Source organism: Doryrhamphus excisus, chromosome 10 (genome assembly GCF_030265055.1).
Source record: "Doryrhamphus excisus isolate RoL2022-K1 chromosome 10, RoL_Dexc_1.0, whole genome shotgun sequence".
In the NCBI taxonomy this organism is placed as follows: domain Eukaryota; kingdom Metazoa; phylum Chordata; class Actinopteri; order Syngnathiformes; family Syngnathidae; genus Doryrhamphus; species Doryrhamphus excisus.
The window spans coordinates 17,816,607-17,837,086 of NC_080475.1; the positions used below are offsets into that span (position 1 = coordinate 17,816,607).

The 20,480-nt window shown below is 41.7% G+C and overlaps 1 protein-coding gene across 5 annotated transcripts in view; it reads right to left on the reverse strand.

The window, feature by feature from the left end:
- The window catches only part of l1cama (L1 cell adhesion molecule, paralog a), a 50,105-nt gene that overhangs the window by 20,058 nt on the left and 9,567 nt on the right, over positions 1–20,480 (reverse strand). For all 5 annotated transcript variants that reach the window (XM_058085142.1, XM_058085141.1, XM_058085138.1 and 2 more), the window contains exon 2: positions 465–689. In XM_058085142.1, the coding sequence (XP_057941125.1) occupies positions 465–600 (136 nt within the window). In that variant the 5' untranslated portion in view covers positions 601–689. The remainder of the gene's footprint in view (positions 1–464; positions 690–20,480) is intronic.

A 20,480-nucleotide genomic window follows, 5' to 3' on the forward strand; every position in this document is an offset into this window, starting at 1 on the left:
GTGACGGTGGTGAAGGACGGTGACTCACTGAAAGTGTTTGATAAAGTGGAGCAACAAATGCAGTGATTGGAATGCTTTGTCTCCTATGTCACACATCGTCACCACCTGGGGGAGATGACATCCAATATCGGCCCTTGTCCATGCAGTCAAGGAGGCGGAGGTGAGCAGAATTCTGTAGATTTTTCTAGTGTTGATTAAATTACTCATCAATCACATTGTGGTTTGCTGTGAAGACACCAGATCAATAACTGGCCTGATCAATGTACTGTATGACAGGATCAATTACAAAGTAATTAGACCCACAACTGGATATTTCTTGTACAAGTAAGAGCAAAAACCATGCTCAATCTGCTTCTGGCTCGAATTAATCACCATCAGATGATTATTTGGGTGCTTTGATGAGTCAACATTATTTCATGAAGACACCAAAGGAAAGCATTCATCTTACATCGGAGTATACTCACAGTTGGATGGAATGTGTATGGCTGCTTGGCTGGAATGGGTTGCAAAGGAGAGGAGAAGAACGAGGGGGAGGACAGGGGGGCGGATGCTGGAGCACCGTCCCCTACTGCCAACCTGCTGTCGCTGCTCATCCAGCATTGCTCAATGTCCCATCAAAGTCCCACCAGGTCACGCACACAAACACAGCCAGAGGCCTCTGTCCGTCGTCGTCGGTCACGCCCTCCTCTCTAGAAGAGAAAAGAGAAGGGAGGAAGGGGCGGGGGCGGGGGCGGGGGCAGCAAGGAGGGGGCGAGGGGGCCATGTGTCAGAATGGGAGACAAATGAGCGTCTACCATGTGGTCAGTCATATAGACAGACTGAGACATGGACTTCATCCACCAATCTACAGCTAACCACAACACTATCACTACAGCAGATCGCCATTTGGTTGATTACATGTCCTGTGGCTCACATGGGGGGGGCACAGATGGACATTATCAAGATAATGGAAACCTATGTATATAGCTACATTAATATGTACAGTATAGTATCAGTCGTGGTGAGTTGGGGGAACGACCCCTTCTAGGAGTCTATCCGTTCTCCATCTGTAATCTTGGAGCCAATTCTGGCCATCGACTCCAGGCTGGCCCCTCTCTTTGTGGCACCACGTGGTGCAGCCCGCTGTTTGTTTACACCGCACCAGATCACAAGCTCTTAGCGGATGCCATAATTAAGACGCTCAAAGGGACGAGACAAAAGGAAATTACGATAACGGAGTGAGGACGTTTATTTGGCAGCTCCGCTGCTGGAGTGAGAGATTTTTTATGGGCTTGCACACAGCACCCCACATTGGCAGTGCCACAAATCAATGACCTTGAGAATGAGGGAAAGTCAGATAGGAGAGCGATGAAAGATGACGGCAAAGACAAAAGGATGATTCCTCGGTGGGCTAATTACAGATCATTAATGTGCACAATTCAATGTCTGTATCAGAGGGGAGTCCAAATCTTTTCAACAGAATGAGCAATGTTCATTGGTATGTTCATCAGTAGTACCAAATTAGGCAACATGGATGACCAAACAAAAGCGGAGCCCTTAATGGGCCCCTTAAACTGGTAGCATTAGGATGAAATGAACCATTGGATTGACTCACTTGCCTTACACACAGAAAGCAAGAGGAGTGAAGAATGTAAATACAAAAGTGGAGGAGGAAAGGGAGAAGTGAGGAGGAGGCGGGTGAGAGGTGACAGGAAGAGGAGGCAAGACAAAGGGTGGCAGATGTGACACTCGTACAGCATCCATCCTTGCATACACTTATGGGCAAGCGCTTCCAATCGGCGTGGGTGTCACTTGCTCACTGTTCGCTCTGAAGGTAGACTTAACAGGTACACTCCACATCATTTTGTTGGGAACAGGGCAAAAACAATAACAACAAATTGCATCCAAAGTACTGATGATGTATTTGTGTGGAAAGTCAGTTATTTTGCACTACTGTTTGTCCAAAAACTAAACCAGAAGTGCATTAGGTAGACTAAATGACACACTGCAATGCATGTACTTATCACATGCATATGCCTCAGTACTATACTCAGGTACTTTATACTTTTACTATAAAACAAAGTACAAATATAAAAGATGGAACCAGTAAACTTCAAAACTATTTCAATAAACACTAATTATTAATATTTCTCACTTTCAGTTTCAAAGTTAAAGGTAATCATTCATTCATTCATTTTCTACCGCTTTTTCCTCACGAGGGTCACAGGGGGTGCTGGAGCCTATCCCAGCTGTCTTCGGACAAGAGGCGGGGTACACCCTGGACTGGTGGCCAGCCAATCACAGAGCACATATATGTAGACAAACAACCATTCACACTCACAATCATACCTATGGACAATTTGGAGTCGCCAATTAGCCTAGCATGTTTTTGGAATGTGGGAGGAAACCGGAGTACCCGGAGAAAACCCACGCATGCACGGGGAGAACATGCAAACTCCACAGAGAGATGGCCGAGGGTGGAATTGAACCCTGGTCTCCTAGCTGTGAGGTCTGCGGGCTAACCACTCGACCGCCCTAAAGGTAATCAAAGTAGTTGAAATCATTCCATAATAAGAGCTGTGTACATACTACTAGAATGTCAGTCCAAATAGCTATACATAGCATTAATGTATTTACTATCAAACATTTCAGAAAAGACAACTCAGGTTGTCAAGGCAACACATTAAAGTGGTTTCAGCAATGTAGCAGGATGGCCTTTATCATCCACCCTATGGAGTATGGTGTTGCCTACTGTGATTGAGCGTTCAACCAACCCCTGCCGAGCCAGCTCCACCCAGCGTTGCCAACTTGGCAACCGCTAAATCTGGCAACATTCCACACCTTCTTGATGGCCAATGTGCCATACAAGGACTCTGTGTGTGTGTGTGTGTGAGCCTCGTCACACTTTTGGGTTAATTTTTTTTATTTATTTACTCTAACTGAACTATTATAGTTATAGCTAGAACTTTACATTTTATTTAGTGTGTATATGGTATATTGTTTTTTGTTATTGGTTTCCCTTTTGGTATGTTTATTGTAGCAATATTACACTATTTGGAAATTTGTCAAATCAAGTCTCTGATTTTTAGATGACTTCAACTTTAATTTGATACCTCATTTACTTCTCTACACTAAAAATATTAAAGATTTTATACCGGAAAATACTGCCTTTGGTCCCCTTTATGTTTGCTATATTGCTATAACATTGCATTACTACACAATCTACTTGGGTTTTGTAACATTGCTATTTGTTGTATTGACTTTCAATTGTTTCGTTTATAATTATATAATATTGTTTATATGCTTTTATATGAATAAATTATATAACTTTTCATTTTATTGTTATGATGTAATTATGCAATAATTTCCTTGGGTGAAAATCCCAAGGTGGCATTGTTGGCTTCATTTGTTTAAAGTTACATCCCATAACCCTTATCTGGGCAGACAAATAAATCATGAAATAATAGCATAACAAACGCAAGTGTAGAAAACATGCATTTCTATAGAGTGGTGAAGGACGCAAAGCCATCAAACATTTCACTTTTTTAACTCCTATAAGTGAATTTCGTAATAGATACAGACTGAGTTAGTTTATTTGTAATCAAATAATAAAGATGAAATTTGTAGTTCTATGTGTAGATTGAGATGTCTGTTCACCACCTCACCTTAAAGGGGACCTATTATGCTCATATTTCGGCCCTTTGTATTGAGTTATGAACGCCTATTGAGCAGCTACACACAATAACCAGCACAGAAAGCTTTTTGGTTTTTCCAGAATCTGCACCTATTCAGCTGTAATTCTTTGGATTTGGTGGGTCCCGCCAAATGGTCTGTTTTAATGTGATATTGGCCCACCTCCAGGCACACCCACTCCACTGTGGTTGGCCACACTAGGGAGTACTTAAAAGGAGTTCCGTTTTGTGCCACTAGCTAACGCTTTTGGAATTAATAATAAACAGTGATTTATCTTTTCAACATACAGCCATATATGTTGGATCCTGAATCCGATACGGAAGTCGAGAGTTTCTAAATGGTAAGTAGCGTTAGCATTTTAGCATGGCCACTAATTGTGGTGGGAAACGGCTATTAGCCTGTATGCAAATGCTTTTGCTCCATGACTTACACAAAATGAACACAGTAAAGATAAATTGCTACTTGGTCAGTCCACACGACCAAATAACGTTGGAAAGGCGCCGGATGGTCCAGCTGCATCGTGGCCCATGTTTACTAAACAGTCCAGTGTGAAAGATTAAAATGTAACATAATATTCAGCACATTTCTTTTGCTGCTAGGGAATCAGGAACTCCAACCACTTGTGCCTGATGGTGGCGTCATTAGGAATTGGAAACAAATGTGGCTTTGCTAGCAAGTAAACAGGCGAGCAGCACTTGGGGGAGAGAGCCTATCTGGCTTACAGCCAGATAGGCTTATAATAGAAGGAAGTCCGCCCCTCTGTGACATCACAAAGGGGCAGTTTTACCACGCCTTTTGAAACAGAGCGTTTTGAGTCATTCGAAACTTCTTTCAGGGCTCACTTCCCAATACGCAAATCTGAAACTTTGGCATGGTTTAACACCAGAATACAACATTCTAACTACTTTTATAGGTCAGAAAAGTGGAAAAAGCATCATAGGTCCCCTTTAATGTCATCGGACATCTACATATGACATCTACAAAGTTATGCGACTGACCCACCCTAGCTTTGTGATCAAGCAGATCAGAATGTGCATTCATTCATTCATTTTCTACCGCTTTTCCTCACAAGGGTTGGGGAGGGTGCTGGAGCCTATCCCAGCTGTCTTCGGGCGAGAGGCGGGGTACACCCTGGACTGTCAATCACGCCAGCCAATCACAGGGCACATATAGACAAACAACCATTCACACTCACATTCATACCTATGGACAATTTGGAGTGGCCAATTAACCTAGCATGTTTTTGGAATCTGGGAGGAAACCGGAGTACCCGGAGAAAACCCACGCATGCACGGGGAGAACATGCAAACTCCACACAGAGATGGCCGAGGGTGGAATTGAACCCTAGTCTCCTAGCTGTGAGGTCTAACCACTCGCCCGCCGTGCAGCCCCGACATCATTCCAAATAAGTCCAATACGTGTGGAAAGATTTTCATTAATCACAAACACAAATGCATTCATTGTAATGCACAGAGACAAACACCTCCAGTGAAGTGACAAGACAGATCAAACAACACGGTCCAGTGAGTCGCATTCAGCGGCAGACTGCCAGGAGAATATTCCAGTCATGTTGAAAAGAGTCAGTAAAGGGGAACGCTATAATGATTTAGGAGATCTGTGAAAGGGTGGGGCTGCCACACCAACACAGAGAGAGAGAGAAAGCGTTGGCATCGAAGTTTACTCGCTTTTGCTTTTCCCAAACATTGTTGCACAAACAGACGTATGACACCATGAGGAACAACACCGTTGTGGGCTGAGTGAGGCTGACATCCAACATCTGCCTCATTTCCCCTCTTCAAAGTGTGCAGCAGTCAGCCAGACAGCCAGCCAGTTGCACTGCTGTTACCTGCAAGATGACATTTGTGTGTGTAATATTTCCTTATGCTTGCTTCCTTCAATTATTCAATACAATAATTCATTCATATTTGTTCTGCTGACGCTTTAACCCCCAATTGGCATCTACAGTATTAGATAACAATTACTCTCTTTTATTTGGCAAAATGCTTTACACTCAGCATTGAGTCAACATTTTGGATGTTGCTAAGGTGTTCCAAGCTAATTAGTCACATTGACACGCCATCGAGGCAACCGTGTGTGTGTGCGTGTCTGCGTCAAATCAAACATGTGTGCAGGTTCTGTGTCCCGTCATGCCTCACTTTTAAATTTTAATCGCCTCCAGCTGTGAAGATGTGCACTTGGTGAGACAATGCAGGGTGAGCGTCTTACTACTCATTTCCTTCCCCGATGGTTCGTCTCTGGAGGAAAACGAGTCGAAGTGGAAGGAGAGAAGGATGGCGTGATTTAGATATAAACAAAGAAAGCACTCACTTGACAAATGGACGGTTAAGGGTCAGAGTAGTTAGACATTATGAGGGTCAATGGCTAGTAAAAGTGAGGAGGAACAAGGTAATGGTGGGAGGTGGATTAACAGCCCCCCTCGGAGTGAATTATTCATAGAAATCTGCTTCCTGTGGCACAATTTGCCCCAAATTCACCCAAATTCATAATTTATTTGCCCCCTTTGCCATGTGCATTCATTTTGGTCCCAGACTGATGCTGTCCATCCATAGCTGCTTTCTTGCCTGTCTAAGCCTGATTGCCCCCCCTTTCCCCCGCCTTCCTGCTCTCCTTGGCAGGCCTATACTTAATGCATGAGGCTGTTGCAGTGAGACGAGTCAGTGCAGCAATGGCAGGAAAATACCACAAATCACTTAGAATAACACTGGCTACCCACTTGGGCTGTCTCTTACCACTCATTTATGTTTTCCATCATTTGCCATGTGAAAGATTACATCTCCCGGGAGCCTTTTAAATGTTTTATCAAAGGGTTTTTATGAAGGAGCTCAGCCTTAGAATTGATCAAAAACAATGTGGATTCATTTTCCTGTCTCCTTTTCATCCACCTTCTGCATCCGGACACTAAAAGCCTTCCTGCATTACCTTTCCTCTGTTGATTTAATAACCTGCTGCAGTAGCACTCTGAGGACAATAGGCAACCCAGCTGATGATTTCAGTATCTGTAACTTGAATGGATAACGTGCTGTATGGCACAGTGGAAACGCAATCACTGCCTGGTGGTTGAAAAAGACGGAATGGATTGTGTTTCAGGGCTGATGATCCATGCTCAACACAAAATGGAAATTTACTGGCTGGAAAAGAAAGTGCAGAGCTGGCTCATATTGGGAAACATGCTACATGGGCAGCACATTTATCAATACCGCTATTAGCATACTAGCGCAGGAGTCAGAGCCTTACCTCCGCTAGAGTCAAGTGTGGACGCCACATCTACAACCCTCTCTTGAAGACACACCCGTCTGCCTCAGGCATTCCACCAAAGGTTACAGGTAAATAGGAAAGGAAAACAAAAGGTTGTCGAGGAGCCACAAGGGCACAGCCAACGCTCACTCTATCATTGTTTCCATGACAACACTGTCTCCACCGCTAACCTGCCTTTTGTACATAGAAAGTCAGTTATTCACACACACAATATCACTTACGTGTGCGCATGCACATAAACCTGATCATTCATTTATTGCAAATCGACAGGCTGTCACACACACACACACACACACACACACAGTCATGTTGTAGTCCAAATGCTGGAGGCCATCATATTCAGCCCCCAGAAACATGACATGACATCACAGCTGCTATCTCAGCTACAAAAAATGACATCTGTCTAAACTGTTTTTAACTGTTTTTTAAACTGTTCTGCACGCATCCAAACAAAATCATTCTCAAAGTCTCCGACATACAAAGACTTACGTCCATCTGACAGGAGCACAAAAGAAGTATGCTTGATTTATTTATGTATTTATTCATGTAAGAGAAGGTAGTACACTAAAAAGGAAGTGAATAATTCAACAAGATTGGAGTAGACTTGTAAATAAATACATGAAGTTAGTCATGGAGAAAAGAGGTGGACGGACAGGCAGTTAAAGGGATAGTTGGGATTTTTGGACATGAAGTTGTATGACACCCCCATAAGCAGTGAAGTCCGTCAACAGCGACTCCCTCCCCGCTTGGTGGTCTGATTTTTTCTAGTAGGCAAATGTGATGCAAATGTATGATGCCTTTGAAAGCATATTGTTTTGAGAAGCCAAATGCTTTACTTAACTGTCCCCAGCAACATGCTGGAACTACTTTCCTCAGCACCCAAATCCCAGACCAAACCAGAAACCAGAACTGGGCACAGGACCCCAAGTCGCTGCTTATGGGGGTGTCATACACCTTCATATCAAAAAATCCCAACAATCCGTTTAAGAACTGAGTAGGTGATCAAAATGGAAAATTGACAAACATTTGAGAAATTAATAAAGACAAAAATAAAATGGAGAGAACCAAATAAAGTACAATGAGAGTACCGCTAATCAGATCACGGCATTAGTAACCAGTAGACGCTCCCAAACACTTACTCTTATGCAAGAGTGTATCATATTCCCTGTGTGTGTGTTTGTATCGGTTAAGATCAGGATTTGTGTCAGCAGGTCAGCTAATCTTGCCTGTCAGCTAATGGAGGAGGCCTACCAGATGGAGCGCTGCTGCCCCGAGCCAGTGTTAGCTCCTCCCCACTGCCACAGACAACTGATAAACTCATTTGGTTACAGCTCATAATCTGTCAGCTAGAGGCTGCACATGAAGATGTATGCCGAAAGTATAAGTAAGTATGTAAGGAAGTAAATAGAGTGGTATGCAAAGTTTGGGCACCCCTGATAATTGTCAAGATTTTCCTTTATAAATCCCTGGTTGTTGGGATCATCCATTCCAGGTAAATATATCATATAGCAGACCAACACAGGGATAGATGAGAAGGGAAATGAACTTTATAGGATTTACAGAAAGTGTGTAATAATTAATCAAACTAAAGTAGGCAGGTGCCTAAATTTGGGCACCCCAACAAAATATAACATCAACATTTAGTAGATCCTCCTTTTCCATAAATAAATGCTTCCTATAGCTTCTAGTTGAAGGTATTTTGGACCATTCCAAAACATCTCCAGTTGAGTCAGGTTTGATGGTTTCCAAGCATGGACAGCCCTCTTTATGTTATGTTATATTTACGTCTGAGGACTGAGATGGCCATTCGTTGTTCAGAACGTTGTACTTGTTTTTCCGCATGACTGTGCCATGCAGCTTCTCCTTGTAAAAAGTGTACTGCATAGTTGAAGGATGCACAGTGACACCATCTGCACCAAGATCACGTTGTAGGTCTTTGGAGCTGGTCTTGGCCTGCCACTCCGGGCCTTAACTAGAACTGTTCCTGTAGTCTTCCATGTTCTCACTATGTTCCTCAGAGTGGAACCTGACAGCTGAAATCTCTGAGCTAGCTTTTGTATCCTTCCCCTAGACCATGATGTTGAACAATCTTTGCTCTCAGGTCATGTGACAGTTGTTTTGAGGCTACCATGGTGCTACTCTTTAGAGAAGATGCAACTTTCAATTGGCCACCTTAAATACCCTTTCTATGTAGGCAAATTTTTTATTTTTTTTAAACTCTTTCTTTTTTTAAAGAATAACCTAACTTTTGGGGGAATCATCGACAATCCTTGGGAACATGAACACACAATTGACTTTTTCTGTGAATTCTTCAAATTATATCATAGCTTGTGACAAAAACAAAATAAGACATCAGAAAATGTATTCAGTTATTTTAAACAACTGCATATCATTTAGAGAAGGACTACAGAAGGATATAGTTACTTTCCATTGTGTTCCTGCTGATGATATACATGACCTAAAAAAACTGAAGTGTCAAAGTATCGATATTATGATTTGACAATCAATTTTAGAGCCCATAGATCTGGTATCGGCGGTATTGATATTTCAGTATCCATCTGCACAGCACTACCGAGAGGCAACGTAAGCTGATGGAGTTGTTGGAATTGAATTTACCAGCTCAATGGGGAGCACAAGTCTTCAGCTGAAACAGAGAGCCATCCCATTAGTCGGCATCCCAGTGAGAGCAGACATTGGAAGTGACTTTTTCATTATGGTTTTATTTTGTCAATGAAACTTTTAGTAGTGATACTCGTAGCCAGATACTCTTTATAAACAAGTATCCGTTACGGATAATGCATTTTTGCCGGATACGAGTATAAAACGAGTACATTTCGTCATTATCCGTATTCGTGTTTAAAGAAAATACTCATTATGTATTCACTCTTTAAATTCAAGCTCTGTGATTGGCCAGTCACACACAGCGACCGCCTCTACAAGGCATGCAGCCACTGAGGAGTGGCACAAGGGCGGCATCAAGCATTCTGCATTTATGGCTGGCAATAAATATTACACCCCTCTAAGTGCATGGCAGTATGCACCTGCAATCTTAAACTTGTTTCATAAAATACACTGAGTTTTACAGGACAGGACAGCGGGCACGATCGTGCATCAGTCACCGACAGTGTCTGCTTGTTTTGGGTGGTGGCTGCTGATATAAAGTCATTTGGAAAACTGCTTGGAATATTGAACACAGTGCTTTTGAGAGTGCTTTTTAGCAAGGCTGACATAGTTATGCTTATGTTTATTGTCATGTTTGCAACTTCACACAGCTCATATATGTGAAATAATTATATATATAATTAGATAATAAAGTCTCAAGGATGACTTACTTACTTCAATCAGTCAATTTCAGATTTCAAACAATGGACAGCTTTAAACCCAGTTTGAACTCTAGCTGGAATTGCCAAGCACCCAGCAACATTATAAAAGTATAAAGTTGTCGGCAGCAGCGGCTCTCACAAAGTCTGCTCCAATTAGTGATAGCAAATGCTCTGCCTAAGTTGTTGTTGGCCGAAGGAGCATTCATTGCTATAAGCTCTGTGAAATCAATGCACCCGGTAAGATCCATCTGTACTGGAATATATGAAGTGCCCCTTTTAGTTCCACTGTAAGTGAAAGGCATACAAAATAGCTCACTGGGAGAGGGGAATCTTAAATATTTTTGATATGTGCAGATGCTGTACTGAAAGCACAAGAGGAGACTCAGCCTGTGGGTGTCATTGACTTCCTCAGCTAAGGCACCACTCACAACTGTCAGCCTGCAGCACAAAGCTAATTACAAGACACACCCCTGGTGTCACGCAGCGCATATGATGGGACGCACCAAAACACCCCCACCTCTTAGCCATGCACATCCTCATATTATTATTCACAGCATGAACATGCTCTAATGAGAACCTATAGCTTACATTGTGTCCTAGATAAGGTAAAGAGTGAGGGCCAATCATGACATTATGAAATTATAAGGAGCTATCAGGAGTGAGCTTCTCCCGCAGTTCCACTCCCTGTTTCTTTTCTGTCGCCTGCTGTGTCCTAGTCCCTGCCTTTCCTCTATCTTTGTCTCTCACTGTCAGCTCCCCCGCTCCACTTCTCCTCCTCCAGCTATTCCAGCAGCCATTATTCTTATTTCAATGCACATGCTGACCTTCGCTTTCCGGGTTGTTTTGTCAACATAAACCATTCATCCATCAGAGATGACCATTTGAGAAGAATCCAACAGGTATTTGTTTGTTTGCTACTGCAGCCAAAATTGATCGAGACAGGCTAGCATGAAGCAAATGGCTGTAAAGAAGAGAAAGGGTGGGGCCAAGGCACTACAACCGAGTCATATAATGGCATGAAGGGGGGAAACGTGCATGGGTTGCATCATGTGAGAGCATGGCTGCAGGTTTGCATTGAGCATGCTTGTGCAGCCCATCCTGGTGCAGACCGACAAGAAGGGAAGGGAGTGGTCCCTGGAGGCAGGTGATAAGTGGCCCATATGCGGCTGGAGGACAGCTTGGGTGACACACAAGGACATGTTGCAGCCTCCACGAGGCCAACGCAAAGAGCGGGGAGGCGTTCATGTACTGTATGTATGTGACCCACAACCCCCATCACAGCAGCTAACTGATAGGGCATTCATAGAAACACATTTAGGTGAGGAATATTGGTGCATGATGCCATGGAGATGAGAGAGAAACCCACCTGACAGAACACACACATTAGGCACACTTGCAGCACTGCATGCAGCACAAACACGACCAGCCTGTACCAACAACAAAAAGCAACAGAACAGTTTGAAACCATGCAAATGTAAACTCCAGGTAGAAGTGATGGAGTCATTGCAGTCATTTGCATTCCCTAAATGATAAACCAAGTCCAACAGGATTCAAGTCAATCCCATTAACTTTTTTTACAGTTGCAAATTCAGCAATTGCTCTTAAGTGCTCCCCATCTAATCAAACATAAGGTCTTCCGTTCCATCTATAGAGTGGAAAGAGAGTGCACATAACATGGCTGTATGGAAACAACAACACAAGCAGTTCAGATGGTGAAGAAGTGTTGGTTAGCCTCCATATGAAACTTTAATACAATTTTTTATTCATACTATATATATTGTATAATATTTCAGTATTGAACAAAGCAAAATTTGTTCTCAATCAGAAATCACTCCACACTCTTTATTGCTCTCTGGTTCTACCATATCTTACTTATTGTGTGGAAATATGGGCTAATAACTATAAAAGCAATCTTCACTCGCTAAATGTACTGCAAAAAAGGTCAGTAAGGATAATTCATAATGCCGCCTACAGAGAACATACTAACTCCTTATTTCTAAAATCACAAATACTTCAACTTGCTGATATAGTTCATCTTCAAACAGCTAAAATAATGCATAAGGCTAAAAACAACCAATTAGCTAAAAATGTCATCCAATATTTCTCTACAAGAGAGGAGAAATATAATCTCAGGGAAGAAGTACATTTGAAACACTTATAAGCTAGGACTACGTTAAAAAGCCATAGCATTTCAGTATGTGGAATCAAACTATGGAATGGATTGAGTAAGGACCTCAAACAATGCACAACGATGAGCCAATTCAAGAAACAATACAAGCAGTTGATGTTTGCTAAATACAAGGATGAAGAGTCTTGAACCAGTCATGATGTGCTATATATATCACTATATTGACACTTACTATGGTACCCATTATGTCATTGGATGGTCATATCACCTCCTACTTCGGTACGAGGTACATTATTAAAAAAAAAAAAACAAAAAAAAAACTTAAACTGTATTATGGAAAGCAGGAAGTGAACAAATGTAACAGTTACTGATTGTAAAAGTACCAGATGGAGGGGTAGGATTTAATAAGCTTTGCTTCTTCCTACTCCTTTTGGACATGTGGAACTGTGAACTGATTATGGGATGCACTCAATTGGAATCTGATGCATGTTCAAATGAAATAAAACCATTACCATTACTATTACTGTTGCATTTCATGAAAAACTACCTTCTAAGTCCAACTCAACACGTTTTCCACACATACAGTTCATACCGCATCGTCATATTTACAACTTGGTGTTAAATTAGCTCATTCACTATAAATCACATGGTTGATACAAAGGTTCAGCGAAAGGTTCAGCGAAGAGTTCCTCCAACGACTGTTGGCTTTGCATGAAGAGTCAGTTTGAAGGGATTTGCCTGCCATTCAAATAATCCGGTGTGAGCTTTGCATTGAGTGTGTGTCCAGTATGCTAGTCTTGGTTGATTTCATACGCATATATACTGTACATACTGTGTACATACCACTATGTGTTAGGGGTGCAAACATATACAAAATTCAGGGTTTGGTTTTTGGTCGATACGTTTGTGTTAGGGTTTGACACGTCTTGGATAAAAAAAGAATGACCTTGTTTTTTTAAAATGTGAATTTGAAAATTAGACCCCCAAAAATTGCTGAGCCGGAAGATCCGATGGGCTGTCCGTCAAGACACAGGGCGGTCCTTGATCCAAATGAAGGCCTTTAGTAATTAACTTAAAGCGGAAGTTATATCCTGATGTGCGTGTTAGCACACACACGGGCTACACAATTTTTGGCAAATGTGTCGGCCAGTCCAGATTGCACAGCAGGAGAAGCCGCCCGGTCAGGGGCATTAATGTTGGATACGTTATCCCTCCGTACGACCATGGAGGTTGGCCGGGGGAAGCCGCCCACTGTGGCCCGGGCAAAGGGCATCAATGTCAGATATGCTACCCTGTGGTGCGTCCAAAGAGGTGGGAGAACCAGAGTGAACAGCCACCGCAGGAGGACGTTGCTCAGTGTGGGAGGAGCCACTACCGTGTCCGGCCAACGGTACACGTTGTGCTTTTATTTAATTTTATTTAATTTTATTGTTTTAATTTTTTTGTTGTGCTTTTAAACTCCCCACGCTCTCACGTCACCCCGCCTTACCCTTGCTAGCTGGTTGCTAGGAAGGTGTTCCTTCGTAAACGTGGAAAATAATGTGCGTCCCAGTTCCTTCATCCTGCGGGATGAAACTACCCCCCTTAAATTTGTTTGCAGAAAAGTGCTTCATGAAAACAGGACAGCACATCTGGTGGCGACGTAAAGCTCACATAGTTGTTGGTTATTATGCATTAATTACACACATATAATATATATATATATATATATATATATATATATATATATATATATATATATATATATATATGTACACATACATATATGTACATATGATGTCCTCATGCCTGCAGACATGTGTGAAAACCTGTGTGAGCGTCCAGGCTAGGTGTCAATACCCATGCCTCCTTTCTCTCTCCTCACCCTGCTATCACCATGACAACCTCCTGATTCCTGCAGTTCAGCCACTCACAGTAAATATTACTCTACCCATCCCCCTCCCACATGTTCCTCCACCACCACCACCGCAACCATACACAACCCCTCGCCTCTCTCCTGCACCTTCATCTCTGAGTCAGTTCCCCACGTTCCTCTCCTGTCTGCATCGGCCCATCTCGCAGACGTTTGGTCTTATTTTTACTTCTCCTTCGTCTGCTCCCTGCTGATTGCCTCTCATCTGAAGCACACTTCTTTTCTCTCGCTGAACTCTTTTACCTCAACCCCTTTTTCCCCAAATAAAAGCTTAGGAACACCTTCATCCAGCGGTACATCTTCTTAGCTCAATCACATTCAAATTAAAGATAGCCCCCCATCAACCTTGCTATCAGGAAAAATAGTCTGGGGAAATTTACAGGCTCGGACCTCTAAGTGGCTTACTAACTCCCATCGCATCTGTTATCATTATCATCAGGCAACCGCTTCTGGTCTGTAAATAAATCCAATTATTACCAAAGGACTCTGCAGCTGAGATCTATTGGATTGGGAATCCGCACTCTCTCGCAGTAGGCCAAGACTCTATGAAAGGCTGCAGTGTTATCTGAGGCGCACAGACCTTGTCTTGACTGCGGACCCCTTCTCGGTAAATCCCTCCTGCAAGAACCGCCTCGCACGCGTCACCATGTAGCGGTGCAAGGAAATGAAGGACATGACATTTTCTGGAACACAGCCATTTTCAGACCTGCTCAATGTGAAACCAGACAGTGAATTATGTGTGTGCCATCTGCCATGAGGATATATTTATCTTAATATGTATTAACGACAAAAAGAGGCAGACTAACCAAAAAAGCTAAATTATGGTAATGGTTTTATTTCATTTGAACATGCATCAGATTCCAATTGAGTGCATCCCATAATTAGTTCACAGTTCCACATGTCCAAAAGGAGTAGGAAGAAGCAAAGCTTATTAAATCCTACCCCTCCATCTGGTACTTTTACAATCAGTAACTGTTACATTTGTTCACTTCCTGTTTTCCATAATACAGTTTAAGGTTTTTTTTTTTGTTTTTTTTTTTAATAATGTACCTCGTACCGAAGTAGGAGGTGATATGACCATCCAATGACATAATGGGTACCATAGTAAGTGTCAATATAGTGATATATATAGCACATCATGACTGGTTCAAGACTCTTCATCCTTGTATTTAGCAAACATCAACTGCTTGTATTGTTTCTTGAATTGGCTCATCGTTGTGCATTGTTTGAGCTCCTTACTCAATCCCAGGGCTCGACAATAATGATGTACCGATGGCCCGGGGCAAGTTAAAACAAAATTCAGGCAAGTAAATCCAATCAGTGATATTCCCGTCGGGCAAGTGCACTTTGCCATACTGCGAAGAGTTTTTTTTTAAAGCGGTTCTTGTTGGGTGAATGGTAAAACACGGACTGCGTAATTCTGGTGGTAATTTGCAAACCAATCCTTGCAAATCTTGAAATGGACCAATCAGAATCGTTTATTTAAACCGCGGTCCGTAGTCCACACCCGTTCTTGTTCGCGATCAACCAAGCAGCGATCCTTTGACTGTGAAAACATCTATCATGGCGTCCCTGCCAACATTGTCTAATTCTTCAACAACTTCTGAAGGAAAAGACCAAAAAGTGATGAAACAGTGCCTCCTAAACAAGTATTTTATTAGCGGCAGCAAATCAAATGATGGCACAGGTGAGTGAATCACATTGCTGTGACAATTTGAAGTGGTCACAATGAAACACCACCCATTAGATCCAATACCAAGTGCTGATTTTGCACAAGCTACAAAATCTAGCCGTTCCATTTTTCTGTGTATTTTTCTCACCCTTGCTTCACAAATTATTGTTTGACCATTGAGTTTTTCTTTCTGGATTAAAAACACTTTACTAGTACACAAATGTGTCTATTCAATGTTTCATTGTGGTGCACAACTTATAAATATCACTGCTTACTACGACTACCATGTGTAAGGTAGTGTGGCAATTTTTTTAAAGCACAATGTTTATTCAATCATGAATGTACTTTTATTTATCAAAGCAAAGTGCCTAGAAGTCTCTTGACAATCCAGATTTCCATGGAACGTCATGATCTATGTAGGAAAACAACCACAAGAAATGATCATCATTTAATCTTTATTTGAGATTCTCATGTGATGCCACAAAAATTAGATGATATCATTATGGCAGTCTTTTCATTTTACATGGGGCAAGTTCGGGCAAGTAGTTCTCACCTTAAGGATTCCCCATGGGCAAGTCATTTTGGTTTTTAATGTAGAGCCCTGAATCCATTCCACAGTTTGATTCCACATACTGAAATGCTATGGCTTTTTAACGTAGTCCTAGCATAGAAGTGTTTCAAATGTACTTCTTCCCTGAGATCATATTTCTCCTCTCTTGTAGAGAAGTATTGGATGACATTACGACAAATTATGCTTTACAAGAGGCTGCATGCTACATTTCCTCATTTTTCTTAAAATAGTGCAGTGTAAAGGAGGAAGGGGGGAGTCTAGATTCATTGAAAAGGCCAGAAGGATACAGGTTGGCATGCTGACCTTTTCCTGCGGCTAAGGAACCACGTTGATGAGTTTTTCATAAAGCCGTTGGTCAATAAGGTCTGGCAGGCCACATCTACAGGATACGCACACATACACAAAACAAGACAGCTTGTGTCCAACTGGTGTGTGTGACTGGTCCTTTTCCTGCATGATTACACTAGTAGAGTACAGCAAGTAGTCAAAACTTTATGGACAAAAGTATTGTATACACCAAACAGGAAACATATGGAGGTGGTCCTCTATTTATTCTTTGAAAGAATGCGTGACTGTCATACCAGGGGGGATACACCGTGGCCATCTACGACGAAGCATTTCCAGTAGCGTCCCTGTCATTTTGGCTCCTGATGCTGCCTCGTATGTAGGACACCGCAGTACCGTCATTCAAAACAAAACATTGTGTTACTTGACAACACCTCATGATGTTTTTTTAATGAAAACTAAATAGAGCACACAGCTTTTGTAGGACATTTGTGAAGACAGACAGGCCCCACAGGCAGGCGGAGGCAAAGACGCCCTTCAAATAATCACAGTGAACGCAGCACAGGACGTCACGTATTTATTGTTGGCTTGTTGTCTCCCTGCGTGCACGGAAATAAATAAGACTGTCTGGACTGTCTGTTCTTATGGGATGGGGGGCTTATTTAATTCAGTGATATATTTTAGGGATGGAGTCATTTCAGCATGCTAATTTAAATACTCAGTATACAGCCAAATATGCTTTTAGCAACTGCACCTCTTTTCCTTTAAATGTCTCCGGTCTGCCACGCCCAGCAGGAGACGCACAAGGAGATGATCTTTCCAATGCCCTTCTCTCTAACATCGCCCCTCTTTGTCGTGCCTCCCTTCACCTCCCTCCGTTCCCCCAAGTGACATGTGTACGCCTGAATAAATCTATTTTACCCTCTTGTTGATCCTGTGTTTCCTCTGGGGAAATGCACCTTTCATCTTCTTCCTCGTATTAACAAGCAGCCTCACCCCGCATCTCCTTATCAGTGCCTGCAGCATCAATCAGTCCTCTCCTCAGCAGGGAGATCAAATGATTAGCAAACAAGAACTGTAATTTGAGTGCATCTGGCTCCCAAAAAGAGAAAAATAAAGTTTTAGCTCACAGTGCCACAAGCTGCTGTAAACAGTCAGTTTTAGACTAAGTAAAGACTCTAACATGCAGCTCAGGCCCAGCATGTTGGGCCAATTACCAAGGATCAATCCTTAGAGCAAACTCACAACAACAACATCCAGATTTGAACACAAAGTTTACAAACAAGACGCTGACACGGCGGAGAGGAAGTGTGTGCGTGTGATTTATTCAGCCTTTGAGAGCATAAGGATGGATGACAAAACGGATGTAGGCCAGGAATTGTGAGGAAAACAACAGGATGAGTTATATAAAAGCTTATTTTTCAAGTTTTTTTTTTGCATGACTTACAGGATGACTTACAGCACAATGTTCATTTGTTACATAAAGTGATACTAATAAAGTGTGAATCAAATTGTATATCTCTGTCCAATGTCAAGTTTGTGACTTGAAACTGGTTTCATGTTTTACAACTTCACACATCATAAGTCCAATAGATTTAGTAGTAAAAGTCCACTGAAAGGTTGATATAAAAATATCAGGGCTGTCAAAGTTCGACAAAAGTTTGCCGTGTGATTAACGTGCCCTCCTCTTGGCTGTTTGATTGACACACAGTAACTCTGGAACAAATATAGATGGGAAATAGAGAAAGAAAAGAGTATTTAGATTGGTAAAGTTAGCTTCAAAGCCCTGGCAGATGGCTCTTGTAGCAAGACCAAAGTTATTTGTATCTACCGTCGCTGTGTTTGACTTATCACGGATTCCATGGCCTGCCAGAGACTGGAGCAGTGCAGGTATTGTTTTTATTGTCATATACAGTGCTACCTTGGCATAAGAGGGGCCCAACTAACCGGTGCTTTTCACATTTTTACATCTCTCTGATGATTTTGGCATCGAACTGAAAGCTAAATTGGACTTCCAGCGGCTATTGACGGGCTGTCAATGTGATGACCGTGGCTGAAGTCCAGTGTTTTGCTAGCGTTAGCCATTTAGCATGGAACTACCACAATGATGCACATTAGCACTCAAAGTCATCAAATCTTACCTTTATGCATTCCCACATAGTATCAGCAGTCGGGAACAAGTATGAGGTGAAAGAAAAAGGGGTAAAATACATCCAAATACATCCATACAGCCCTCTTTGCATCGGAGAACTGTGCGTTGGTGAGTTCAATGACCGTCGGAAAAGTAGGACAAATCGGAAATCGCATCAAACATTCAAAAACTGTGGAAATAGTATTGTAATAAAATAATATTTACTGTAATACAATGATTCATTTCTGTTTTCATTTTTGTTTTAAAAGAAAAATGGCCTTTGGTTTGTAATTGGTATGAAATGTTTTATGACAATTGCCCTATGTTTTAGGTATTTTCATTTGTACATTTCATGAAGGAAAGGTGCATTGTGGCAAATTCTTAATAATAATCCTTTACGAATGTTCCTAAACAGGCTTTTTTACTCACAAACATTTAGAATTTAAAACCAGTATCATAAATAAACAAAAGCATGTTTGTGTCAGTGTGAGAGGTCTCACTCGCTCATATTTTGTATTTGCTGAATGTTTGTGGATGAGATTAAGAGCTAATATTCTAATAATAAAGAAAAATAGTAATATAAAAATGTGCTTGCTGACGGTGTTGTTTTAAATAATGGCCCATAATTTCCTTTTACATAAAATTTGATGTAATTATCGTTGTTGTTGCACATCGAATCGTTTACCAGAAAGAGAGTTCCCCTACTTATTATAGATAAAAACGTATTGAATCTGCGATTGAATGGGATTAATTCCTTGAACAAAATGCAATTAATGGTGATCAAATATTTTAATCGATTGAGAGCCCTAAATAAATCATGTAGTCATAGTTAATATTTAGTGAGGCTGAATGGCATTTTTGCATCAATGCACACACAAATCACAATTGGAAGAACCTGCACTATCAATATTCTGACAGACATGCTATTGAATGAGAAAGTGTCTCCAACTCTAATAGAAATTATGTTTTGAACAACATAGTCTGTGTTGTGTGGCACATTGCAACCATAATAATAAACAGATTGTTATAGCACAATATGGCTATTGTACATTTTTTGTTTTGATCTGAAAATTATCCAATAAAGTCAACATGTGTCTTAATTTAGGTTGGAATTTCACAATAAATAATATTCTTTCTTCTTCCCTGTATCTTGACATTTTCTTTCCACGTGGTCAAATCCTTCTCCTGCTAATCAGCCTACTCTCTTTCTCTTGTCTATGCCCCCCCTTGAATGCCCCCCTCACCTGCTGCTCTAAAGCCAGCGCCTGCGTACATCCATGTATGCATGCAGTGGGCGTAGTGTGTAATGGGATGGCACAGTAGGTAAGATTAAATTAGGCCCTTCTATGGGGATTACAACCCACTCAAACCCAGATCTCCTCCCACTGACTGTAATCCAAGCCTAATGACACCATCATGGCTGACACAGAACAACGCAAAACAGATATCAATGCAGAAAGCTTACAAGTGCAGTAGTTGAGGACGCCAAATAAACTAATGTGGAACGGAT